General features: G+C 43.8%; 1 protein-coding gene across 3 annotated transcripts in view; it reads left to right on the top strand.

Moving 5' to 3' along the window:
* The window catches only part of THSD7B (thrombospondin type 1 domain containing 7B), a 420,171-nt gene that overhangs the window by 355,941 nt on the left and 42,539 nt on the right, over positions 1-21,691 (top strand). For all 3 annotated transcript variants that reach the window (XM_069982655.1, XM_069982658.1, XM_069982657.1), the window contains 3 exons: positions 1,702-1,843; positions 10,102-10,217; positions 15,782-15,899. In XM_069982655.1, coding sequence (XP_069838756.1) covers positions 1,702-1,843; positions 10,102-10,217; positions 15,782-15,899 — 376 coding nt within the window. The remainder of the gene's footprint in view (positions 1-1,701; positions 1,844-10,101; positions 10,218-15,781; positions 15,900-21,691) is intronic.

Below are 21,691 nucleotides of genomic sequence, written 5' to 3' on the forward strand. Positions count from 1 at the left end.
AAATCAATAGTCCAGGCGATTTTAAGAAGCTTTGTAATTGGGTTTATTAGGCAAATATGCCATTATCTGCATTCAAAAAGACTTTCCTCAGACCCCCCCCCCCCCCCCCCCCCCTCTCCTCTCTCTCTCTCATCCACTGCTCATTATCAGGAAATCTCGACTCTTTTACACAGTCGGGCCCTGTCTGTTCTATGGAGAGGTGAGGGGGGAGGATTAGTCGGCAGCAGAGAGCAGAGAACAAAGGATTACACAGCAGGGAGCCGCTGAAAGCACCTATTCAGGTTTCAGAGAGGTCAGTGCTGATGTCAGAGGAGATAGCCCGGTGATGTAGCTGTAAATTAACTCTTTGTTGTCCTGTTTTGGTTCCTCATCTCCCTTCTCATCTCTCCATAGAGAACCATGAAGACAGGGGGGAGAGCTTTAAACTGCTTTTTCATGATAAAAATGCATTTTTCGGCTAATAAACCCAATTACAAAGTTTCTTAAAATCGCCTGAACTATTGATTTCTGCAACAAAATTTTTTTTTAACGACAGTGACACTTTAAGGATCACGGAGAGAAATAATAGGGATTGTGTATTGCTCTGGGGGACCTGTCCTGCATTGCACAGACAACCCATTGATGTGAATGGCCCCTGTGTAATGCTTCATTTCTCCTGTGGTGGCACTGCAGGGAAACTGAACACTTATGGCCATATTACACAGCATGATTTTTTTTAATGTAACCTAGCAAATCGACGCTTACCTACTGAGCCTATTACATTGCTCGATGATAGTGCAGCAAGGCCTGTATATAAATATATATATCATTAGCAATGTCTGTGCAGCCCTTACTGTATATAGAAAATATTAAAGTTATATTTACCTCTCCAGGCTCCCCCGGTGTCTTCCAGCCTGTTGCCACTTCTGAAGTGACAGGCCGTTCAGCCAATCACTGACCGAGATGGGGCAGTGCCATGGCCAGTGATTGGCTGAGCGACCGATCACTGCACAGATGGCTTCAGACTTACCAGCAGCGGCTGCGGAGAGCGAGAAGAAGCCAGAAGGACTCTAGGGAACATGGACAGGTAAGTATTGTATTTATTATTTTCTAAAGACTTAAATCACACTGCGCACCTCCTATTACATTGGCCGATGGTTTTTAAACTTGGTCAAAGACAATGATCAGCCGACGATCAGCTCCTTGTCGCCTTTATTACAGCACGAGATCTGCCCAATTCTGCTTAATTGGGCAAATAATGTGTAGTATGGCCGTTACTGTCAGGTTTTCCCACAGATCACACAGCGGAACACAGAGGGTCCAAGTTTTCACATAGTTTGTGATCAACTTATTGTCAAAGGACCTTTCTAACAAGTAGGGATTGTCCAAAGCTGAGAAGCTTTTAAGAGCGAGTGGCTCGTAGATTATTCTTCCCAGTGATCGTTCGCTATCTGCGTCAGTCCCTGAGTTGTGAACCAGCTTTACCAGACACCTGAACAGTACATTCGTCTCGATTAGGTAGGTATTTTTCTAATTCTTTACTGTGTTCTCAATATGACATTTTCCCTAATGAAACCGCGTCTCATTTTCGCCTGATCTGACGTCCCCGCTCCCCAGTTTGATCAGTCTCTGTGAAATTTAGTTGGGTAGATGTGTGTCCTGCAGAGGCTGCGGAGCAGCGCTCATTATACTAACCGTCTTCTCCTCTGCTTTTCCCATCAGTCATGCCACACCAACTCCTCGAGGTCAAGGACGAGATTTCCACTGAGAATAGCGACTAACGGGAAGACTTGTCCTGAGGACGTGGAGACTGAGCCGTGCGTCCTGAACAGTAATTGTTTCCACTACCAGTATAATGTCACAGGTACGAGCCCACCCCTCGGATATTATAATCTGTACTACCAGCCCGGCCTAATAAATCCCTGTAGAGGTTTGCAGGATCCGCTGTAGTGGCGAGTACACTGAGCCCATAGATTATTCATTCCTGTGGTTTTCCTCTTGTCAGATTTGTGTCACTTACATGGAGGATTTTATACAGAACTTTTTACTATATAATAATTTAGCTGCGAGATAGTGATCCCTTATACCTGCTGAGTACTGTATGGCATCATGGTGAATCATTAGCAGGGCCCTATAGTGATCCCTTATACTTGCTGAATACTGTATGGCATCATGGTGAATCATTAGCAGGGCCCTATAGAGATCTCTTATACCTGCTAAATACTGTATGGCATCATGGTGAATCATTAGCAGGGCCCTATAGGGATCCCTTATACCTGCTGAATACTGTATGGCATCATGGTGAATCATTAGCGGGGCCCTATAGGGATCCCTTATACTTGCTGAATACTGTATGGCATCATGGTGAATCATTAGCAGGGCCCTATAGAGATCTCTTATACCTGCTGAGTACTGTATGGCATCATGGTGAATCATTAGTAGGGCCCTATAGTGATCCCTTATACCTGCTGAATACTGTATGGCATCATGGGGAATCATTAGCGGGGCCCTATAGAGATCTCTTATACCTGCTGAGTACTGTATGGCATCATGGTAAATCATTAGTAGGGCCCTATAGGGATCCCTTATACCTGCTGAGTACTGTATGGCATCATGGTGAATCATTAGTAGGGCCCTATAGGGAGGGCACAATGGGGCAACACAACCTTGGGGTTCTAGGCACTCACCAGTTATCACCATGATTCACCAGTTTTTGGGAGGCTGTAATAATCAGTCAGTGTCCTTATAGACATGAAGGTCAACATCATATGATTAATTGTGAGGATGAAAAATTATTGTTATTGTTGTGAGGTGTGATAAGGCCCTATTCACACGTTCAGTGTTTTCCCTGGTCCGCTATTTTTGCTCCGTGATCCATGCAATTTGGTCCGGAATTGCATCCTGGTGCATCCATATCCATGTCCATGTAAAATGTTGAACTGGTAGAAAAAAAAAAATGGCTAGTTTGCTTTCATTTGATTCGCATTTTTCACAAACGTCACTGATGTAACATCCATGACGTTTGTGAAAAACACGGATCCCATAGACTTCTATTGGCTAACCAGATCCGTAATCATGTCCGAGGTATGACATGTCCTATTTCTTGCCGGCATGGATCGCGGCACAGATCGTCAAAATTTACCACCATAAAGTAACAAAATAGTGCCGCCATATTATGTATTGTAAACTTCTATACACCAAGACAAGAACTTTTGAAGGAGTATTCTGGAATTTAAAAAAATTCTAATCAACTGGTGTCAGGAAGTTGTATAGATTTGTATATTACTTCTATTTAAAAATCTCCAGTCTTTCAGTACTTATCAGCTGCTATATGTCCTGCAGGAAGTGGCGTATTCTTCCCAGTCTGACACAGTGCTCTCTGCTGCCACCTCTGTCCATGTCAGGAACTGTCCAGATCAGGAGAGGTTTTCTATGGAGATTTGCTACTCCTCTGGACAGTTCCTGACATGGACAGAGGTGGCAGCAGAGAGCACTGTGTCAGACTGGAAAGAATGCACCACTTCCTGCAGAGCATACAGCTGCTTAATAAAAGAACAGCACATATATAGATAAGCTTAAAAAGGTGCAATTACAGTGTAAAATAATTTCATCAGCGGCTCCATAAATGTTCGGCAGTGAAGTGATGATATTGGATCTTCTCCCCATTTGTTATCATTAATAGCACATTGGCCCTCGCTGTCAGTAATGGAGGGCTTAACTGTCTGTGGCAATAGATTTCTTGAACCTATAAAATCCCTTGTGTAATTTTCCCTCGCAGTATATAGTCATTAACTGGTTTAATGATGCACTGGGAGAAAAATTATTAATTGTATATCTCTTAGGCCCATAAATATACGGAGTTCACGCATCATTACTTATGGGCCTTGGCACATTAATATTGTCCACATCTCAACAAGTTCGCTAATAGAAAACTTTGAAACTTCCAGTCCCCCGGTATCATTTATAACATTCCTTCTCCGCTGTGTAAATACAGACGGGCTGCAAAGGGCGTTCTTCTCCGGAGCCATCAGCGTAACATACCATATACTGTCTAATTTATAGAAGGTTAGATAGGAACCCTGCAACACTAAAGACTACGTATCCATTGTAAAACATTTGTGTTAAAAAAGTCGTCCGTTATTGCATCTTTTTTTAAGTGACTTAAAATGCATTGAAGTCTATGGAAAAACGGACGTCTTTTTCACACATTGTATTGAATGACGAACGTCTTTTGAGGCGGACGCATTCAATACGATGTGTGAAAAAGACGTCCGTTATTTCATAGACCTCAATGCATTTTAATCGACCCACTTAAAATGAAGAAGTAACTGACGTCCTTTTTTAACACAAAAACGGACGTTTTTTTTTTTTTGGACTTTGTGTGAATGAATTAAAGGGCTGTTCTTATGTTATCAAGTGATGAGATATTACTGGACTGTGATGTCACTTCATGATCTTCCTGCAGCAGGACATAATAGTATGTGCAGTGGACATGTATAAAAGATTAATTGACTTAAAGTCATTAGACAATGACTTATTGTTGTAATAATGTTTTTATTTTAAACATATTTTTTAAGAATCTTTGGTGAGACTGAGCTGAGACTTCCTGTCGTGTCTGTGGTGAAAAGAGGAGGCTGCTGTTAAGTGATCTGTACAGCATTACAGCGTCATGTGACACATAGATAGATAGATAGATAGATAGATAGATAGATAGATAGATACTGTAGATAGATAGATAGATAGATAGATAGATAATAGATAGATAATAGATAGATAATAGATAGATAGATAGATAGATAGGAGATAGATAGATAGATAATAGATAGATAGATAGATAGATAGATAGATAATAGATAGATAGATAGATAGATAGATAGATAGATAGATAGATAGATAGAAGATAGATAGATATAGAATCAGTACAAGATAATAGCAGCTGCCTGAGGAATGAGCTTTTCAAAGGTCACAATAATGCTTCACATTCATCTCAAGGGGACAGACTCTGTCTATTGTTGTCTATGTCTATGAGGCTTGATGTAAAGCATGTCACTAAATGCTGTTAAGAACAGCTCAGGCAATATGAACGACCCTATAACAATATACAAATAGTGACATATATATAAAATTAAAGTTAGAAAATAGAAACAGATTACAGTAAAAGAACAAGTTTTAGTATCTGATTCTAACCAGTAAAAAGACACATTCCCCCTTTAGGCTGGGTTCACACTATGTATATTTCAGGCTGTATTTGGTCCTCAAGTCAGGTCCTCATAGCAACCAAAACCAGGAGTGGATTGAAAACACAGAAAGGATCTGTTCACACAATGTTGAAATTGAGTGGATGGCCGTCATATAACGGTAAATAACTGCCATTATTTCAATATAACAGCCGTTGTTTTAAAATAACAGCAAAAATTTGCCATTAAATGACGGCCATCCACTCAATTACAACATTATGTGAACATAGCCTTTCTGTGTTTTCAATCCACTCCTGGTTTTGGTTGCTATACAGCCTCACAAATACAGCCTCAAATATACATAGTGTGAACCCAGCCTTAAAGCGTAACTGTCACATTTTTTTTATTGCAGACATCAGTAGTATAAGCGATTTTAAGAAACTCTGTAATAGGTTTCATCAGCCAAAAAAGCCTCCTTCTGTACTCAAGGAGCAATCTCCCAGCCTCCCCCCCTGACTTCTTATCTGTGCATTATCAGGCAAACACGTCTTCATTACAGAGAAGCCAGTGAAGACGGGCTCTGCTCTCTCCATTGTAAGCCTATGAAGGGGGGAGGGGGGGGGGGGAGATGAGGGAGCAGGAAGAGGTGACATGAAGGTCAGCTGTTTGTAGACTCTCTGGGCACCTAAAACGCTAAATTCAGGTGTCAGAAAGGTCAGTGCTTATCTATGAACTGCGGTTCAGGGAAGAAACAGAGTGCTGCACCTCACACCTATGGCTGATACTAGTGCCGCTAGGCTAAATAAAAAACACATCAGAATTTTGTATATGAATTGATCAAGCCATACTGCCCCATGTACCTCGTGCCGGTATCTGATACACATGGGTCCCTACACTAAGTCCACACCGTGCCAGTCAGTGGCCACCAACCCAGCAGGCACGCACAGTCAGGGAACGGGGGCCATGGGACGGGCCTGCGACCCCATGCCACAGGACCAGACCCAAAAACACCACACCAGAACCCGGCCAGCACCGCCGGCGGAGAAGGTCGCCCCCAAACAGCACAAGTCTGGATGAGGTATTGCGCTCACCATAGCTGCTGCAGACAGAATGGGAAAAGACAGGAGGGATTAAAACCATGTGCACTCAGGTGTCTCCTGCTAATTGCGGTCATGTGGGTCTCACCAGGAGGAGTGCAAAACACGGAGAAAAGAGAGAAACAAAATGCGGTTCAGGGAAGAAAAATAGCGCTGCACCTCACACCTATGGCTGATACTAGTGCCCCTAGGCTAAATAAAAAACACATCAGAATTTTGTGTATGAATCTATGAACTTACTGAGAGAAGATTGCAGGGTGTTGTGCTGTGCAGGACTGCTCCGTGCTCAGTCACTCCTAACAGCCCCTCCCCTCTCCATAGCCACATAATGGAGACAGAAATCCTGCTTCATCTCATGTGAGGGAGGGGGGAGGCTGGGAGATTGCTTTTTTAGTACAGAAGGAAACTCTTTTAGTACATAAAACCTATTACAGAGTTTCTTAAAATCGCTTGTTCTGTTGATATTTAATGTTTTCAGAAAAATGACCCTGAAATTACAGTTACGCTTTAAGTCTTTACATGCCCCAGTAGGCTGCCCATACTCTTGACTGATGTCTTCATACTCGTGCTGGGCTTGCAGAACCTAACATTGCTAATGGAATATCTCCTGTTAGATATACTAAAATCCAACATGTTATATGTTGTTCTCCCCGACATGAAAGAAAATCGATGTAGTGGATGTAGGATCTTATATAGGGCTCTGAGTGTTAAGGCCTTGACCGATAAAAACTTTTGATATGTTGCTCTGAAATGTAAAAAAAAAAATAAAAATTGCCAATTTTATTCAGTGGAACAAATTACCTCCCTGTTGAAGTGTGACCTGGTCCCAGTACCTTATAGCTGGCAGGCTCAGCTCTCTGTGCCCAGCAGTCTCTAGTGGGATGAAAAAAAAAAAAAATCCATCTTAATGCTCGCTCCCAGCTCTTGCTATCTAGTCATGAGGGCGGAGCTGCAGTGGCATGTATTCACACTAACCCCGCCCTTCTTCCAGCCTCACAGTGTCAGAGGGCTGGTCTGTGCATCAAGTCTGTGCATCAGGCTACCAGTGAAGCACAAGATTCTTGGAAGAAGGCGGAGTCAGTGTGACTACATGTGGCTGCAGCTCCGCCCCTAGTTACCTAGTTCCCAGAAGTCGGGATCGAGTATTAAAAATGGATTTTTTTTTTAAATTGCCACCCCGCTGAACACTGCTGTCTACAGCGTTAGAGAGCTGTTCCTGGCAACTATACGGTACTGGAACCAGTTCATACTCCACCAGGGAGGTGATTGGTTCCCTTTAAGTAGAACAGGCCTTTTAGTAAATGTGGTACATCTCCCTCTGTCCTTGCAGCACACAGTTCTGTGCCGGCTACTCTACACCAATTTCTGGGGTAAATTATAGTAAATGTGTCCGGTTGTGGGGGTCTGTGACACCATCTTTTTTCTAGGCCTCTCTTTTTTTTATGGCATAAAACTAAATATGTTATAAATAAATATATATATAATTATAATTATTTTAATGCAAAAAAGGTTTGTACAGAAATTTGCATCTTAATTAATTTCCCCCCAAAAAACTTTTGATGTGGCGTCTCTTTCCTAGATAACCCCTTATTATACAGCGCTGCCTTCAGGTGTAGTGCGCAGCGTTTGTAGTCTCTCCTCCGCATACATGTGACCGTCATATTTCAATAACCTCCTAATGAATCTCGGGCGTCATGTACCCATCAAACGAAACACGGCCCATTTTTTATTCCCTTTTAAACTATTCAGAGAAATTTCTCGATTGTCACCATGTAAAACAGAGATTTAATTAAAATGCAAATGACGATATTTAAATTAATTATAAAACAATGATAAAATGTAATTAATTTTGGTTGAAATTCATGTAATTGCTTAATTATGAGCCGATTCCATCCATTACCATCCACTCTAATATTCCCATGCAGCATCTGTCATTATGTAGCAATGGGATTTTTTTTTTTTAGTAGGAAGCTCAGCTTTTCTTACTGAGATTCAGGAAGCCGATCGGGGCAAATGTTCTAGGAATTTCTGCTGCCACTTACTAATAAGCACTAGACAGGTAGAATCTAATCATAGAGATAGAGTTGAAAATTTCTCTGAGACTCTTAGGAGATTTGTAATTTACTACTAAAAAAAAGTATTCCAGTATTTATCAGCTGCTGTATGTCCTGCAGGAAGTGGTGTATTCTTTCTAGTCTAGAGAGCAGGTGAGGTTTTCTATGAGGATTTGCTGTTGATCTGGACAGTTCCTGACATGGACAGAGGTGGCAGCAGAGAGCACTGTGTCAGACTGGAAAGAACACACCACTTCCCGCAGGACATACAGCAGCTGATAAGTTACTGGAAGGCTGGAGTTTTTTTTTAATAGAAGTAAATTACAAATCTCTGGCACCAATTGATTTGAAAGTTTTTTTTTTTGTGAACTATCCCTTTAACTTATGTGAGTACATTTGTACTACATTTAACCCACTAAGATTAAACTAGTGAAGATTACCCCGGCAAATATAGAAGTAGTACCTACAGCTCAGGAGAACTGTGAATTGCCCCAAACCCCACATAGATGGCATTGATTTTCGTGTAGGACATAAGCATACAGCTATGACTCTGTGGTGACATGGAGTGGCAGCATTACCACAATCCATGCAACTTTACATTTCAAAGTCAGACAAGAGACTGCGTTTACGAAAACCCCTGAATGGCCAGCATTTCATTCCCAGTGGCTGGTGAAGATGGATACAGCCCTCGGTTGCATCCATCTTCTCCAGCCACGGGGAGTAAAATGCTGGCCATTCAGGGTTTCGTGAACCCAAACTTACTGTAGTTTTGCTCTAGCAGCAAGTTAAAGGGGTTATCCAGTGCTACAAAAACACGGCCACTTTCTTTCAGAGACAACACGACTCTTGTCTCCAGTTCAGGTGCGGTTTGCAATTAAGCTCCATTTACTTCAATGGAACTGAGCATCAAAACCCAGCCCAAGCTGGAGACAAGAGTGGGGCTGTCTCTGGAAGAAAGTGGCCATGTTTTTGTAGCGCTGGATAACCCCTTTAAAGGGGAAGGCCGATGTCGGCCATTTTTTTCCCCAAAAGAGCTGGGGAGGAGGTGGCTGAACATAACAACATGCACCGTCCTCCCGGGTCCAGCACTGGGGTCCGCTGTCCCCTGACCACTTCCTGGCAGGCACATGGGTCGTGACGTATCAGCCCCACTCAGCCAGTCAGCGTCCATAACAGGGTCCCATCTCGGCCGCTTGCTGACTGAACGGGGCTGACACATCACGACCCGGGTCTCCGCTCAGACCAGGAAGTGGCCGGAGGACAGTGGACCCCCCTGCTGGAGCTGGAGAGGTCGTGCATGTTGTTTTATTCAGCCACCTCCTCCCCGGCTCTTTTGAAAATAAAATTTCCGACATCGGGCTTCCCCTTTAAACTTGCTGCTAGAGTGAAACTACAATGAGCTTAGGTCCCCAAAAACCGGAAAGGCCAGCAATGGACTTCTCCTTTAAAAAGAAAAAAAAATGGTGGTTAGAAATGATGCATCATGGGAAACAGCTATGATAAACGCTATAAGTTATATATACCTTTCCAGTGTACACTTATTACCTCTGTTCATCCTATAGGGATTTCCTGACTCTACGATTGTGTTAAAGATTAGAGTTTCTCTTTAACCCGGATTCATGTACTGGCATACCAGGGATTCACCAGAGACAGAATCCTATAGCGTTACAAGTGGAAGCGAGTGATTTTAAATTATTGCAAGAGCTCAAGTGGCACTTAAGGGGTCAATGATGTAGTAAAATGGATAATGTATTGCAGTGTCTGAATCTAAATTGGTTTTGTTGGTGATTTCAGAGTGGAGCGCCTGTCAGCTCAGTGAAAAGGCCGTCTGCGGAGAGGGAATAAAAACCCGGCTTTTAGACTGCACCCGCAGCGATGGAAAATCTGTAAAAGTCTCCTTTTGTGAGCAGGTAATGTTTCCCTTACAAACCTGATCCAGCCGGCCCCTGTTAACCACCGCTGTGCCGGGCCCAGCGTGGCGGCGTACACCGCACACTCTTCACGCCACTTTTTTTCTCCTAACAATAGTTGTTACATTTAGCTCAAGTTTCCATAAAGAATAAACTAAAAAAAGAAAAAAATCCTTGCTGTCGTCCAGGCGGCCATTGTTTAATCTCATTGGGAAAGACGATATTAAACAACGTAGAGGTAAAAACTCTTCTTCTTGGAGTGTAATTGGATTTAGGGCTCTCGAGAGGCTGCTGTGAAGTCTCAAGACAGAACTCAAGATGCAATTATGCTGAAGAATACATGTTTATACCCAAACCTGGGCAATACGCTAAAATGTTATCCCTAAGTCCAGCACAAAATTACTAAATTATCTGGCGATTTATTGTACAAAACAAAAAACGGGAGACGGAATGGAGAAGATTGCGAGACGCCCATAGTCGCAAAGTAATAGTCACAGGTATTTCTGCTTAAATTGTGTCCTATGGGCCGGCTAAAGTGTTATTATATCTTCATAGCCAGTCAAGCTCTGTTGTAGAGCATAGGCTTAAATTGTACCTGCAGCCGTTGCTACGGACAGTTTAAAGGGGTTGTTCAAAAAAAAAAAAAAAAAAATTCTTTTAAATCAACTGGTGCCAGAAAGTGCCAGAGATTTGTAATTTATGTCTATGATAAATTCTCCAGTCTTCCAGTACTTATCAGCAGGTGGCAGCAGAGAGTACTGTGTCAGACTGAAACAAATACATGCTTCCTGCAGGACACACAACAGCTAATAAGTACTGAAAAACTTGAGATTTTAAATAGAAGTAAATTACAAATCTCTGGCACTTTCTGGTACCAATTGATTTAAAGCGTAACTGTCATGTTTTTTTTTATTGCAGAAATCAGTAGTCTAAGCGATTTTAAGAAACTCTGTAATAGGTTTTATCAGCCAAAAAAGCCTCCTTCTGTACTCAAGAAGCAATCTCCCAGCCTCCCCCCCCTGACTTATCTGTGCATTATCAGGCAAACATGTCTTCATTACAGAGAAGCCAGTGAAGACGGGCTCTGCTCTCTCCATTGTAAGCCTATGAAGGGGGGAGGGGCTGGGGGAGAGGAAGGTCAGCAGTCTGTAGACTCTCTGAGCACCTAAAATGCTAAATTCAGGTGTCAGAAAGGTCAGTGCTTATCTATGAACTTACTAAGAGAAGATTGCAGGGTGTTGTGCTGTGCAGGACTGCTCCGTGCTCAGTCACTCCTAACAGCCCCTCCCCTCTGCATAGCCACATAATGGACACAGAAATCCTGCTTCATTTGATGTGAGGGGAGAGGCTGGGAGATTGCTTTTTCACTACAGAAGGAAACTCTTTAAGTACATAAAACCTATTACAGAGTTTCTTAAAATCGCTTGTACTGTTGATATTTAATGGTTTCAGAAAAATGGCCCTGAAATGACAGTTACGCTTTAAAAGAAAAAAAAATTGGTGAACAAACATTTTAGGAGCTCACTGCATACTGTTTATACATTGAATGCAATAGGAAACCAGTATGCAATAAGCTCCTAAGCTACTTCTAATGGTGGAGGCCTGGAGTTTAAAGCATATTAAAGCAACTCTATACCCACGATCTGACACCCCCCCCCCCAAACCACTTGTACCTTCGGATAGCTGCTTTTAATTCAAGATCTGTCCTGGGGTCCTTTCGGCAGGTGATGCAGTTATTGTCCTAAAAAAACAACTTTTAAACTTGCAGCCCTGTCCCAAATATCTGGGGCCTAGATTACGTATGCATTAGGCTGGCACAACCTCTCTGTCCCTCCTCCCCGCACTCCTCATCATTAGGAATCCTCCAGGCAAATTGTCTTTTATTCATCAGCTGTGTGAACACGGCACATGGACTGGATCGTTAAGGCACCTGTGCAGAGTTCAGACAAGTGAGGAATAGGAAAATCCTGCCAGTGTCATTCTCAATGATAAAGAGGATGGGAAGGAGGGACGGAGGGGTGGTGCAAAGTTAGGGCACAGATATTCTAGGCCACGGCCGTTGGGCACGGGGCTGCCAGTTTAAAAGTTGTTTTTTAGGACAATAACTGCATCATCTGCCGAACGGACCCCAGGCCAGATCTTGGGTTAAAAGCAGCTATCTGAAGGTACAAGTGGTTTGGGGGGGGGGGGGGTCAGATTGTGGGTACAGAGTCGCTTTATCTCTTATATCTTAAGAAATGTATCAGAACATTTTAGATCCTATTCATGGCATTTTGTTTAAAGGGGATATTCCCTTTAAATGATCATCTTTCAATATTATTTGCATAACTCAACAGCACAAGCAAATGTAACAAACTTAGTATTATATCTATTATATCTTATCAGAGAAAGCTGCCCCTTTTCTTTCCTTATCAAGTGCTTTTCCTTCTCTTCCAAACTCCTCATGAAAATTTGCTATACATCCATCTTAAGATGGATCAGCTCACTGAGGGATCAGGATAGAGCTGCCCATTTACTCTATGGAGAAGAGAGAAGGAAAAGATTGTTGCAGAAAAAGACCACCTGGTCCATCTAGTTTGCTCTGTATAATAATATTTCTATTATTATTACAGTGGTGCCTTGGATTACGAGCATAATTCGTTCTGGTACGGTGCTTGTAATCCAAATCCACTCTTAAACCAAAGCAAATTTTCCCATAAGAAATCACTGATATACAAACAATTGGTTCCACACCCCAAAAATAATGATTTTATAGTCTGAATAACATGTAAAACAAATGAAAGAAACATTAATAAACAGCTGAATATGTGATATTATAAGTTACAGTACAGTATAGCAATCAGCATGTGGAGTATAATGTATAGTAACTGTATAACCCTGATACCTAAGGATGGAGCTGCAGATCCCCATAATGCAGTAGCGTAGTACAACAGGCTAGAATAGAGAAGCAGGGCTGCTGTCAGAGGTCTGTGTGGTCACATGACAGCAATGGGGAAGGGGGTGTGTTCAGTACGGACCAATCAGGAAGTGAGAATCACAGAGCTGTGCAGGAGGACAGGGACAGAAACCTCTCTTTACAGCAGTGTGAATGGCTGAGGCACATTATAGAAGCAGTGTGTAAAGCTGAGTGTAAGTGCAGGCACATTATAGCAGGATTGGAAAGGATGGGAAACACAAGGACTGACAGAGACTGCAGGGAGTATGTAGGAATGAGCAGGACATATGTGGGCACATACATGCAGCACTCTCTGTGCGGGGAGAGAGGGGTTACAGCTATGGAGAGATTACCTCCACAGTCCTGTCCCCTGATATAAGCCCCAGCCTAAAGTGGAAGTGCTATGATTTGAAAGGGGAGGTAGACTTCCTGGGTCAGAGTACAGTGCTGTAGACCCCGCTATGCAGACCATGCCCCTCCTCCACTCCCCCTCCCACCCAGTACAGGGAGCTCTGAAACCAACGCAATGCTCTTACACCAAGTCACAATTTTGAAAAACTGTGAACTCTTAAACCAAAACGCTCTCAAACCAAGTTACTCCTAAACCAAGGTACCACTGTATTATGTTAGGATAGATATATGACGTGCAGGCAGAGGCACAGAAATAGAGGGTAATGCTGCTAAATCCTCTAGTAAGTGTTAGGTCTGTGCTAAATTCATGCATTACAATACTTTGTAGTGTCTTATATTGTCCTCCATGCTGCCACTACTTCTAATGTGTGCTATAGAGATGTAGAGTAGCAGGATCTCCTCTTCTTTGTGTGTGGAAGACATCATAGCAGCTCGTCTACACCCACTAATGCAGGATCGATGGCAGATTGTAGCAGAGCGTGCTACTTCTCGTGGAAGCACACAACAGCTTATCCTAAAAAGCTCCTTAAAGGAGAAGTCCGGCCAAAATTAATTTTTGATATGTTGTTACTTATGAAAAGTTATACAAATTTCTAATGTACATTAATTATGGGAAATGCACATATACTGCTATTTCCCCTAATTTAGTAGATCAGGAAGTGTTAGAAATATCTCTGAAGAAGTGACGTCACGACCCAGGGTGTAATTCCTATGGAGTGTCCAGCAGGGGGCGCTCTCTATATAGAAGTCTATGGGACTTTATTGTTTCTATGGGTTTCTATGTAATGTAATGTAATGTAATGTAGTGTACAGTGCTTTATTGAATGAATACATCTATGGAATACTTTGGGGAGCAAGTGTCCTTGCTCCCCAAAGTATTGCATAAATGTATTCATTCAATACATAGTAAGCCCGCCGATCCGCCGCATTTCCGCCGCATTCCCGCCGATCCGCCACACGCTGATCCGCCGCATTCCCGCCGATCCGGACCATATACATTGAACTACAGCTCCCATCATCTGCTTCTAGTATGAACAGGTGATGGGATATGACATGTCGCCGGGCGCAGGGGGGAGCCGCTCAGTACACAGGAGCGCTCCCCCCTCCTCCTCCTCCTTCCGTGATAACTTCCGCCTATACCAATGCTGACTCCCTGCCTGGCCGCCGCTCTCCGCTCACATATACCGGCTCCCGGCATCAGCGCGGACACCAGGATGCATCGGGAGCCGGTATGTATGGGGGGGGGGAGAGCGGAGAGCGGCGGTCAGGCAGGGACTCAGCATTGGTATAGGCGGAAGTTATCCCGGAAGGAGGAGGGGGGAGCGCTCCTGTGTACTGAGCGGCTCCCCCCTGCGCCCGGCGACATGTGATATCCCTTACCCAGCTACAGCTCCCATCACCTGTTCATACTATAAGCAGATGATGGGAGCTGTAGTTCAATGTATATGGTCCGGATCGACGGGAATGCGGCGGATCAGCGTGTGGCGGATCGGCGGGAATGCGGCGGATCGGCGGGCTTACTGTGTATTGAATGTATTGAATGAATACATTAATGCAATACTTTGGGGAGCAAGGACACTTGCTCCCCAAAGTATTCCATAGATGTATTCATTCAATAAAGCACTGTACACTACATTACATTACATTACATAGAAACCCATAGAAACAATAAAGTCCCATAGACTTCTATATAGAGAGCGCCCCCTGCTGGACATTACACCCTGGGTCGTGACGTCACTTCTTCAGAGATATTTCTAACACTTCCTGATCTACTAAATTAAGGGAAATAGCAGTATATGTGCATTTCCCATAATTAATGTACATTAGAAATTTGTATAACTTTTCATAAGTAACAACATATCAAAAATTAATTTTGGCCGGACTTCTCCTTTAAAAGACTGTGACCATCTGACGTTACTATTGACTAGTGCTGATTGAACTTGTTCAAAAGTTCAGGTTCGGCAACATTCCAAACCCAAGCGCTTGCCATTTGACTCCCGACGACTACAGAAGTTGGATGCCGCATCCAACTTCTCCAGATGCCGGGAGTCAAATACCGAGTGTTCCGTTTGGACAAGAGTTGCCAAACCCAAATTTTTGGCCACTGCTGTTGACTTATTGTAAGGTATAATGTACTCTTTCTGTTATATTACACTTCTGCAGACTCACATCTTATCAGACGGCAGGACGTCTCATGTTTTCCCATTTTGCCTTTTAGCTGGGATTGAAGAAACCTGAAAAGCTGAGTCTTCGGTGTCTGGTAGAATGCACCATTGACTGCCATGTCTCTGATTGGTCAGCCTGGTCGTCCTGTTCACAAACATGTGGAGTCGGAGGTGAGACATACAACCTTCTATAGATTCTGATTGACCTTATAATTAGGGGAGGGGCTGTGGCAACTTGTCAAATTTATTTTTTAGACAGGATATCCACAGGATCGGGGAAAAGTAAGAGATGGTGGGGGGTCTGACCTCCGTACCCCCCGCCGATCTCCGTACTGAGTCGACGGCTTCTCTGTTATGAATAGAGCCGTGATTATAGCAGGTGACTGGCGGCTCTATTCATTCCTATTGGGCCACCGGAAAGAGCTGAGTAAGAGTGCTGTTCTCTCCGGCACCTCTACAGGAATGAATAGAGCTGGGGGTTACGAGCTATACTCGCAGCTCTATTCATAACCGAGAAGCCAGGGACCCGGTACAGAGATCTGCGGGGGGGTATGGAGGTCGGATCCCCAGCTAATCTCTTACTTTCCCAATTAAATGGGAAAAAAATAGGTTGAATATGGACTTTTTGGAGGCTTTGGTGTGCCTGAAATACACTGATGTGTGAACGTAGCCTCATTGTACTGAATAAGAGTAATGTTGCTGCTAATATAAAGTGTTAAATATATGCAAACATATATATTTTTTTAATGAAATATCAAACCCTTAAAGGAGAAGTCCGGCGAAAATTATTTTTTTATATGTTATTACTTATGGAAAGTTATACAATTTTCTAATGTACATTAATTATGGGAAATGCTCATATACTGCTATTTCCCTTAATTTATTGTATCAGGAAGTGTTAGAATTATCTCTGAAGCAGTGACGTCACGACCAACGGTGTAATTCCTATGGAGTGTCCAGCAGGGGGCGCTCTATATATAGAAGTCAATGAGTACCATTGACTTCTATATATAGTGCGCCCCTGCTGGACACTCCATAGGAATTACAGTGTATGTAATGTTATGCACTGTACTGTTGTGACTTTATGAATACATTTATGGAATACTTTGGGGAGCAAGTGTCCTTGCTCCCCAAAGTATCCCATAAATGTATTCAATGAATACATTTGCAGGGCACCGAGCAGGGAGGGAGAGAGGTGCCATCTACCTCCCCCCTCCCTGCTCGGTGCTGGGAACATATACAAAGCACTACTCCCCCATTATCTGCAGATTATGGGGGAGTAGTACCTGTGCTATCCCTATCACCGCCCGCGCCGCCGCTCACACAGGGGCTGCTATTCATCGCGCCGCTGATTCCCCGCCGCCCGCGCCGCTCCTAACTACCCGCCCGCTCGCTCGCCCGCCCCGTTCCTGGCCGCCGCTCTCTGCTCATGCCGGCCGCGTCAGCCCGCCCCCACCCCGGCCGGGAGCACGGCGCTTCCTGGTGTCCCCGGCCGGGGTGGGGGGCGGGCTGACGCGGCCGGCATGAGCAGAGAGCGGCGGCCAGGAACGGGGCGGGCGAGCGAGTGGGCGGGTAGTTAGGAGCGGCGCGGGCGGCGGGGAATCAGCAGCGCGATCGTAAGTTTGATGCCGGGAGGAGGAGGAGGGGGAGCGGCGGGGGGCATGAATAGCAGCCCCTGTGTGAGCGGCGGCGCGGGCGGTGATAGGGATAGCACAGGTACTACTCCCCCATAATCTGCAGATAATGGGGGAGTAGTGCTTTGTATATGTTCCCAGCACCGAGCAGGGAGGGGGGAGGTAGATGGCACCTCTCTCCCTCCCTGCTCGGTGCCCTGCAAATGTATTCATTGAATACATTTATGGGATACTTTGGGGAGCAAGGACACTTGCTCCCCAAAGTATTCCATAAATGTATTCATGAAGTCACAAAAGTACAGTGCATAACATTACATACACTGTAATTCCTATGGAGTGTCCAGCAGGGGCGCACTATATATAGAAGTCAATGGTACTCATTGACTTCTATATATAGAGCGCCCCCTGCTGGACACTCCATAGGAATTACACCGTTGGTCGTGACGTCACTGCTTCAGAGATAATTCTAACACTTCCTGATACACTAAATTAAAGGAGAAGTCCGGCGAAAATTATTTTTTTATATGTTATTACTTATGTAAAGTTATACAATTTTCTAATGTACATTAATTATGGGAAATGCTCATATACTGCTATTTCCCTTAATTTAGTGTATCAGGAAGTGTTAGAATTATCTCTGAAGCAGTGACGTCACGACCAACGGTGTAATTCCTATGGAGTGTCCAGCAGGGGGCGCTCTATATATAGAAGTCAATGAGTACCATTGACTTCTATATATAGTGCGCCCCTGCTGGACACTCCATAGGAATTACAGTGTATGTAATGTTATGCACTGTACTTTTGTGACTTCATGAATACATTTATGGAATACTTTGGGGAGCAAGTGTCCTTGCTCCCCAAAGTATCCCATAAATGTATTCAATGAATACATTTGCAGGGCACCGAGCAGGGAGGGAGAGAGGTGCCATCTACCTCCCCCCTCCCTGCTCGGTGCTGGGAACATATACAAAGCACTACTCCCCCATTATCTGCAGATTATGGGGGAGTAGTACCTGTGCTATCCCTATCACCGCCCGCGCCGCCGCTCACACAGGGGCTGCTATTCATGCCCCCCGCCGCTCCCCCTCCTCCTCCTCCCGGCATCAAACTTACGATCGCGCTGCTGATTCCCCGCCGCCCGCGCCGCTCCTAACTACCCGCCCACTCGCTCGCCCGCCCCGTTCCTGGCCGCCGCTCTCTGCTCATGCCGGCCGCGTCAGCCCGCCCCCCACCCCGGCCGGGGACACCAGGAAGCGCCGTGCTCCCGGCCGGGGTGGGGGCGGGCTGACGCGGCCGGCATGAGCAGAGAGCGGCGGCCAGGAACGGGGCGGGCGAGCGAGCGGGCGGGTAGTTAGGAGCGGCGCGGGCGGCGGGGAATCAGCGGCGCGATGAATAGCAGCCCCTGTGTGAGCGGCGGCGCGGGCGGTGATAGGGATAGCACAGGTACTACTCCCCCATAATCTGCAGATAATGGGGGAGTAGTGCTTTGTATATGTTCCCAGCACCGAGCAGGGAGGGGGGAGGTAGATGGCACCTCTCTCCCTCCCTGCTCGGTGCCCTGCAAATGTATTCATTGAATACATTTATGGGATACTTTGGGGAGCAAGGACACTTGCTCCCCAAAGTATTCCATAAATGTATTCATAAAGTCACAACAGTACAGTGCATAACATTACATACACTGTAATTCCTATGGAGTGTCCAGCAGGGGCGCACTATATATAGAAGTCAATGGTACTCATTGACTTCTATATATAGAGCGCCCCCTGCTGGACACTCCATAGGAATTACACCGTTGGTCGTGACGTCACTGCTTCAGAGATAATTCTAACACTTCCTGATACAATAAATTAAGGGAAATAGCAGTATATGAGCATTTCCCATAATTAATGTACATTAGAAAATTGTATAACTTTCCATAAGTAATAACATATAAAAAAATAATTTTCGCCGGACTTCTCCTTTAAGGGAAATAGCAGTATATGAGCATTTCCCATAATTAATGTACATTAGAAAATTGTATAACTTTACATAAGTAATAACATATAAAAAAATAATTTTCGCCGGACTTCTCCTTTAAACGGCTATCCTAAAGCAAAATAAAAAAAAGTTGTGTCTCTTGAAAGGTGGGATTGAAAAGTGAAAAATTTGCTGTCTATGCTGTGTGTGGTGTTGATAGACTCTCCCTCTCCATAAAGTCAGAGATTGTGGAAGAACGGATCTTATTGTGTCCCCAGAGACTCATCTTACCTCATCATAACTAATCTTACCCGTCTCCGTAGAATTTGCAGCCACATTAAAGCAAACCTCCATGTAATTGGGACCTGGGCCGTTTTTTTGGGTGACCTTCTGGCCGGCCGGGTGACTCTGATCAGGGGGATTATAAGACGTCCCCGGGCTTTGCAGATGAGTTGTGAATCTGAATTGGTTGCAGCTCATTTTCAGCATACTGAGCGCCTCTTATTTCCTCCAGAATTGCAGAGAGATTAACTTAACACTCCTCTCCTCTTATTAGGTGAGATAGAATTAGGAGATCGGCTACACAGAACATTTCAATTCATTTCTGCTCAAGGTCGCCGTAACTTTCCGCTTCTTCTTAGGAGTTTGGAGAAGTAAAACTCTGGAGTGTTTAGTTATTTATCCGAGAACAGTCAAGACTCAGCGACCGCAAAACAGCAAATGTGCAAGTGAGGAACTAACATTAAAGGGATATTCCACTCACACACAACTTTTGATATGCTGCTTATTATCTATTCAGTCTCCTTCCCCCAGTTCTCAGCTCCTGCTTTGTGCTGAAGACACAAAAATCTGTGTGTGAGCCTTTCTTTCTGTCTCCCCCTCCCCCCTCCCTTCTGAGACGGCTAAAGTAAACAAGTCCCTGACTGCCTGTATCTGCAACATTGTAACTTCTTTGTAATGCTGGGAGGGTTATTCTGAGGTCAAGTTGCTGATAGACTCGCTGTGATTAACCCTCCCAGCATTACAAAGAAGCTACAATGTTGCAGATAGGGACTTGTTTACATCAGCTGTCTCAGAAGGGAGGGGGAAGGAGGGGGAGACAGAGAGAGAAAGGCTCACACAGATTTTTGTGTCTTCAGCAGAAAGCAGCAGCTCAGAACTGGAGGAAGGAAACCAAATAGACACTAACCTATCCACCTGTCCATCATGCAGGCTGTATATCACCCGAAGGAATATTATCTAGGCTAATTATATTATTAATGGTTGCAAATTATATTATCAACTCTGCATGCTTACAAGGATCACCGATAGTATGCTTCGATGCTAGTATGCTAGTAATACTATGGCATTGTATTGTCAGTATAGGCAATCTAATCATTGCATATTTAACTGTAAAAAAAAAAAACTTAAAATTTAAATATATATATTTTTAAAAAAGACCCTTATAAAATGAATCCCAACAAATCTTCAATTTACCTCCTTTCCCAAAATAAAAAATATGTAAAAAATAAAAAAAATAAACATTATATATCGTAGCGTGCAGAATCCTCCAGTCTGTTAAAATATAATAATATTGTTTTCGCACAGGGAATGGCGTAAATGAAAAGAGAAGAAAAAAAAAAACAGGGCTCCTGATTATTTTAATTTATTTTTATTTTTTTAATAAAAAACAATGTTAAAATAAGTAAAAAAATATGATAATTTTGTTTGGCTGGAATATCCCTTTAATGAGATTATTTTCTGCCATAAATATTAGAGTCTTGTCGGCTCATTCCTTAGTTGCTGAATCTGATTGGTTCCTATGTCTTTCGGTTAGTGTCTGAGGATTCTTCTCTCCCTCCATGTATGACTCCCCACGCAGCATGCGGCCGGATCGGAGCTATTCCCCCCGTTCTCTGCCGGCTGATGACAGCCCCTCTCACTCTGTCACATCCTTATTATATACTTTCCCTTTATTTAATGTCAGTAAAAGCAGCAATGAGGGAATACGGTTCTAAAAGTCCATTTCTATTTTTAACCAGCAGATAAATCCATATTTTATTATTATTATACGTTTGGAGATGTCGGGATGACAGCTCAGGTTTTTAGTAGCTGTCAGTGAATGAACGGGCCTGACTCGTAGCTCACAATGCTGCACCGTTCTTATTCACCGCTTCCCCGCTTTACGCCATTTCTTACCATTTCAAGGGCACTTTGCTGTTTCTTGAATTTGTACAAAATAAGCATCAAATACTGATAAAAGAGAAATCCACATCGATGTGAGACAACCTGGAGGCAGCACTATAATAATGGAGGCAGCACTATAATCCCAACCTATACACAGAGCACTACAACCCCCAACATGGCCTGACTACTGTACATGACTATTAT

The sequence above is a fragment of the Dendropsophus ebraccatus genome, chromosome 9 (genome assembly GCF_027789765.1).
Source record: "Dendropsophus ebraccatus isolate aDenEbr1 chromosome 9, aDenEbr1.pat, whole genome shotgun sequence".
NCBI classification, from domain to species: Eukaryota; Metazoa; Chordata; class Amphibia; order Anura; family Hylidae; genus Dendropsophus; species Dendropsophus ebraccatus.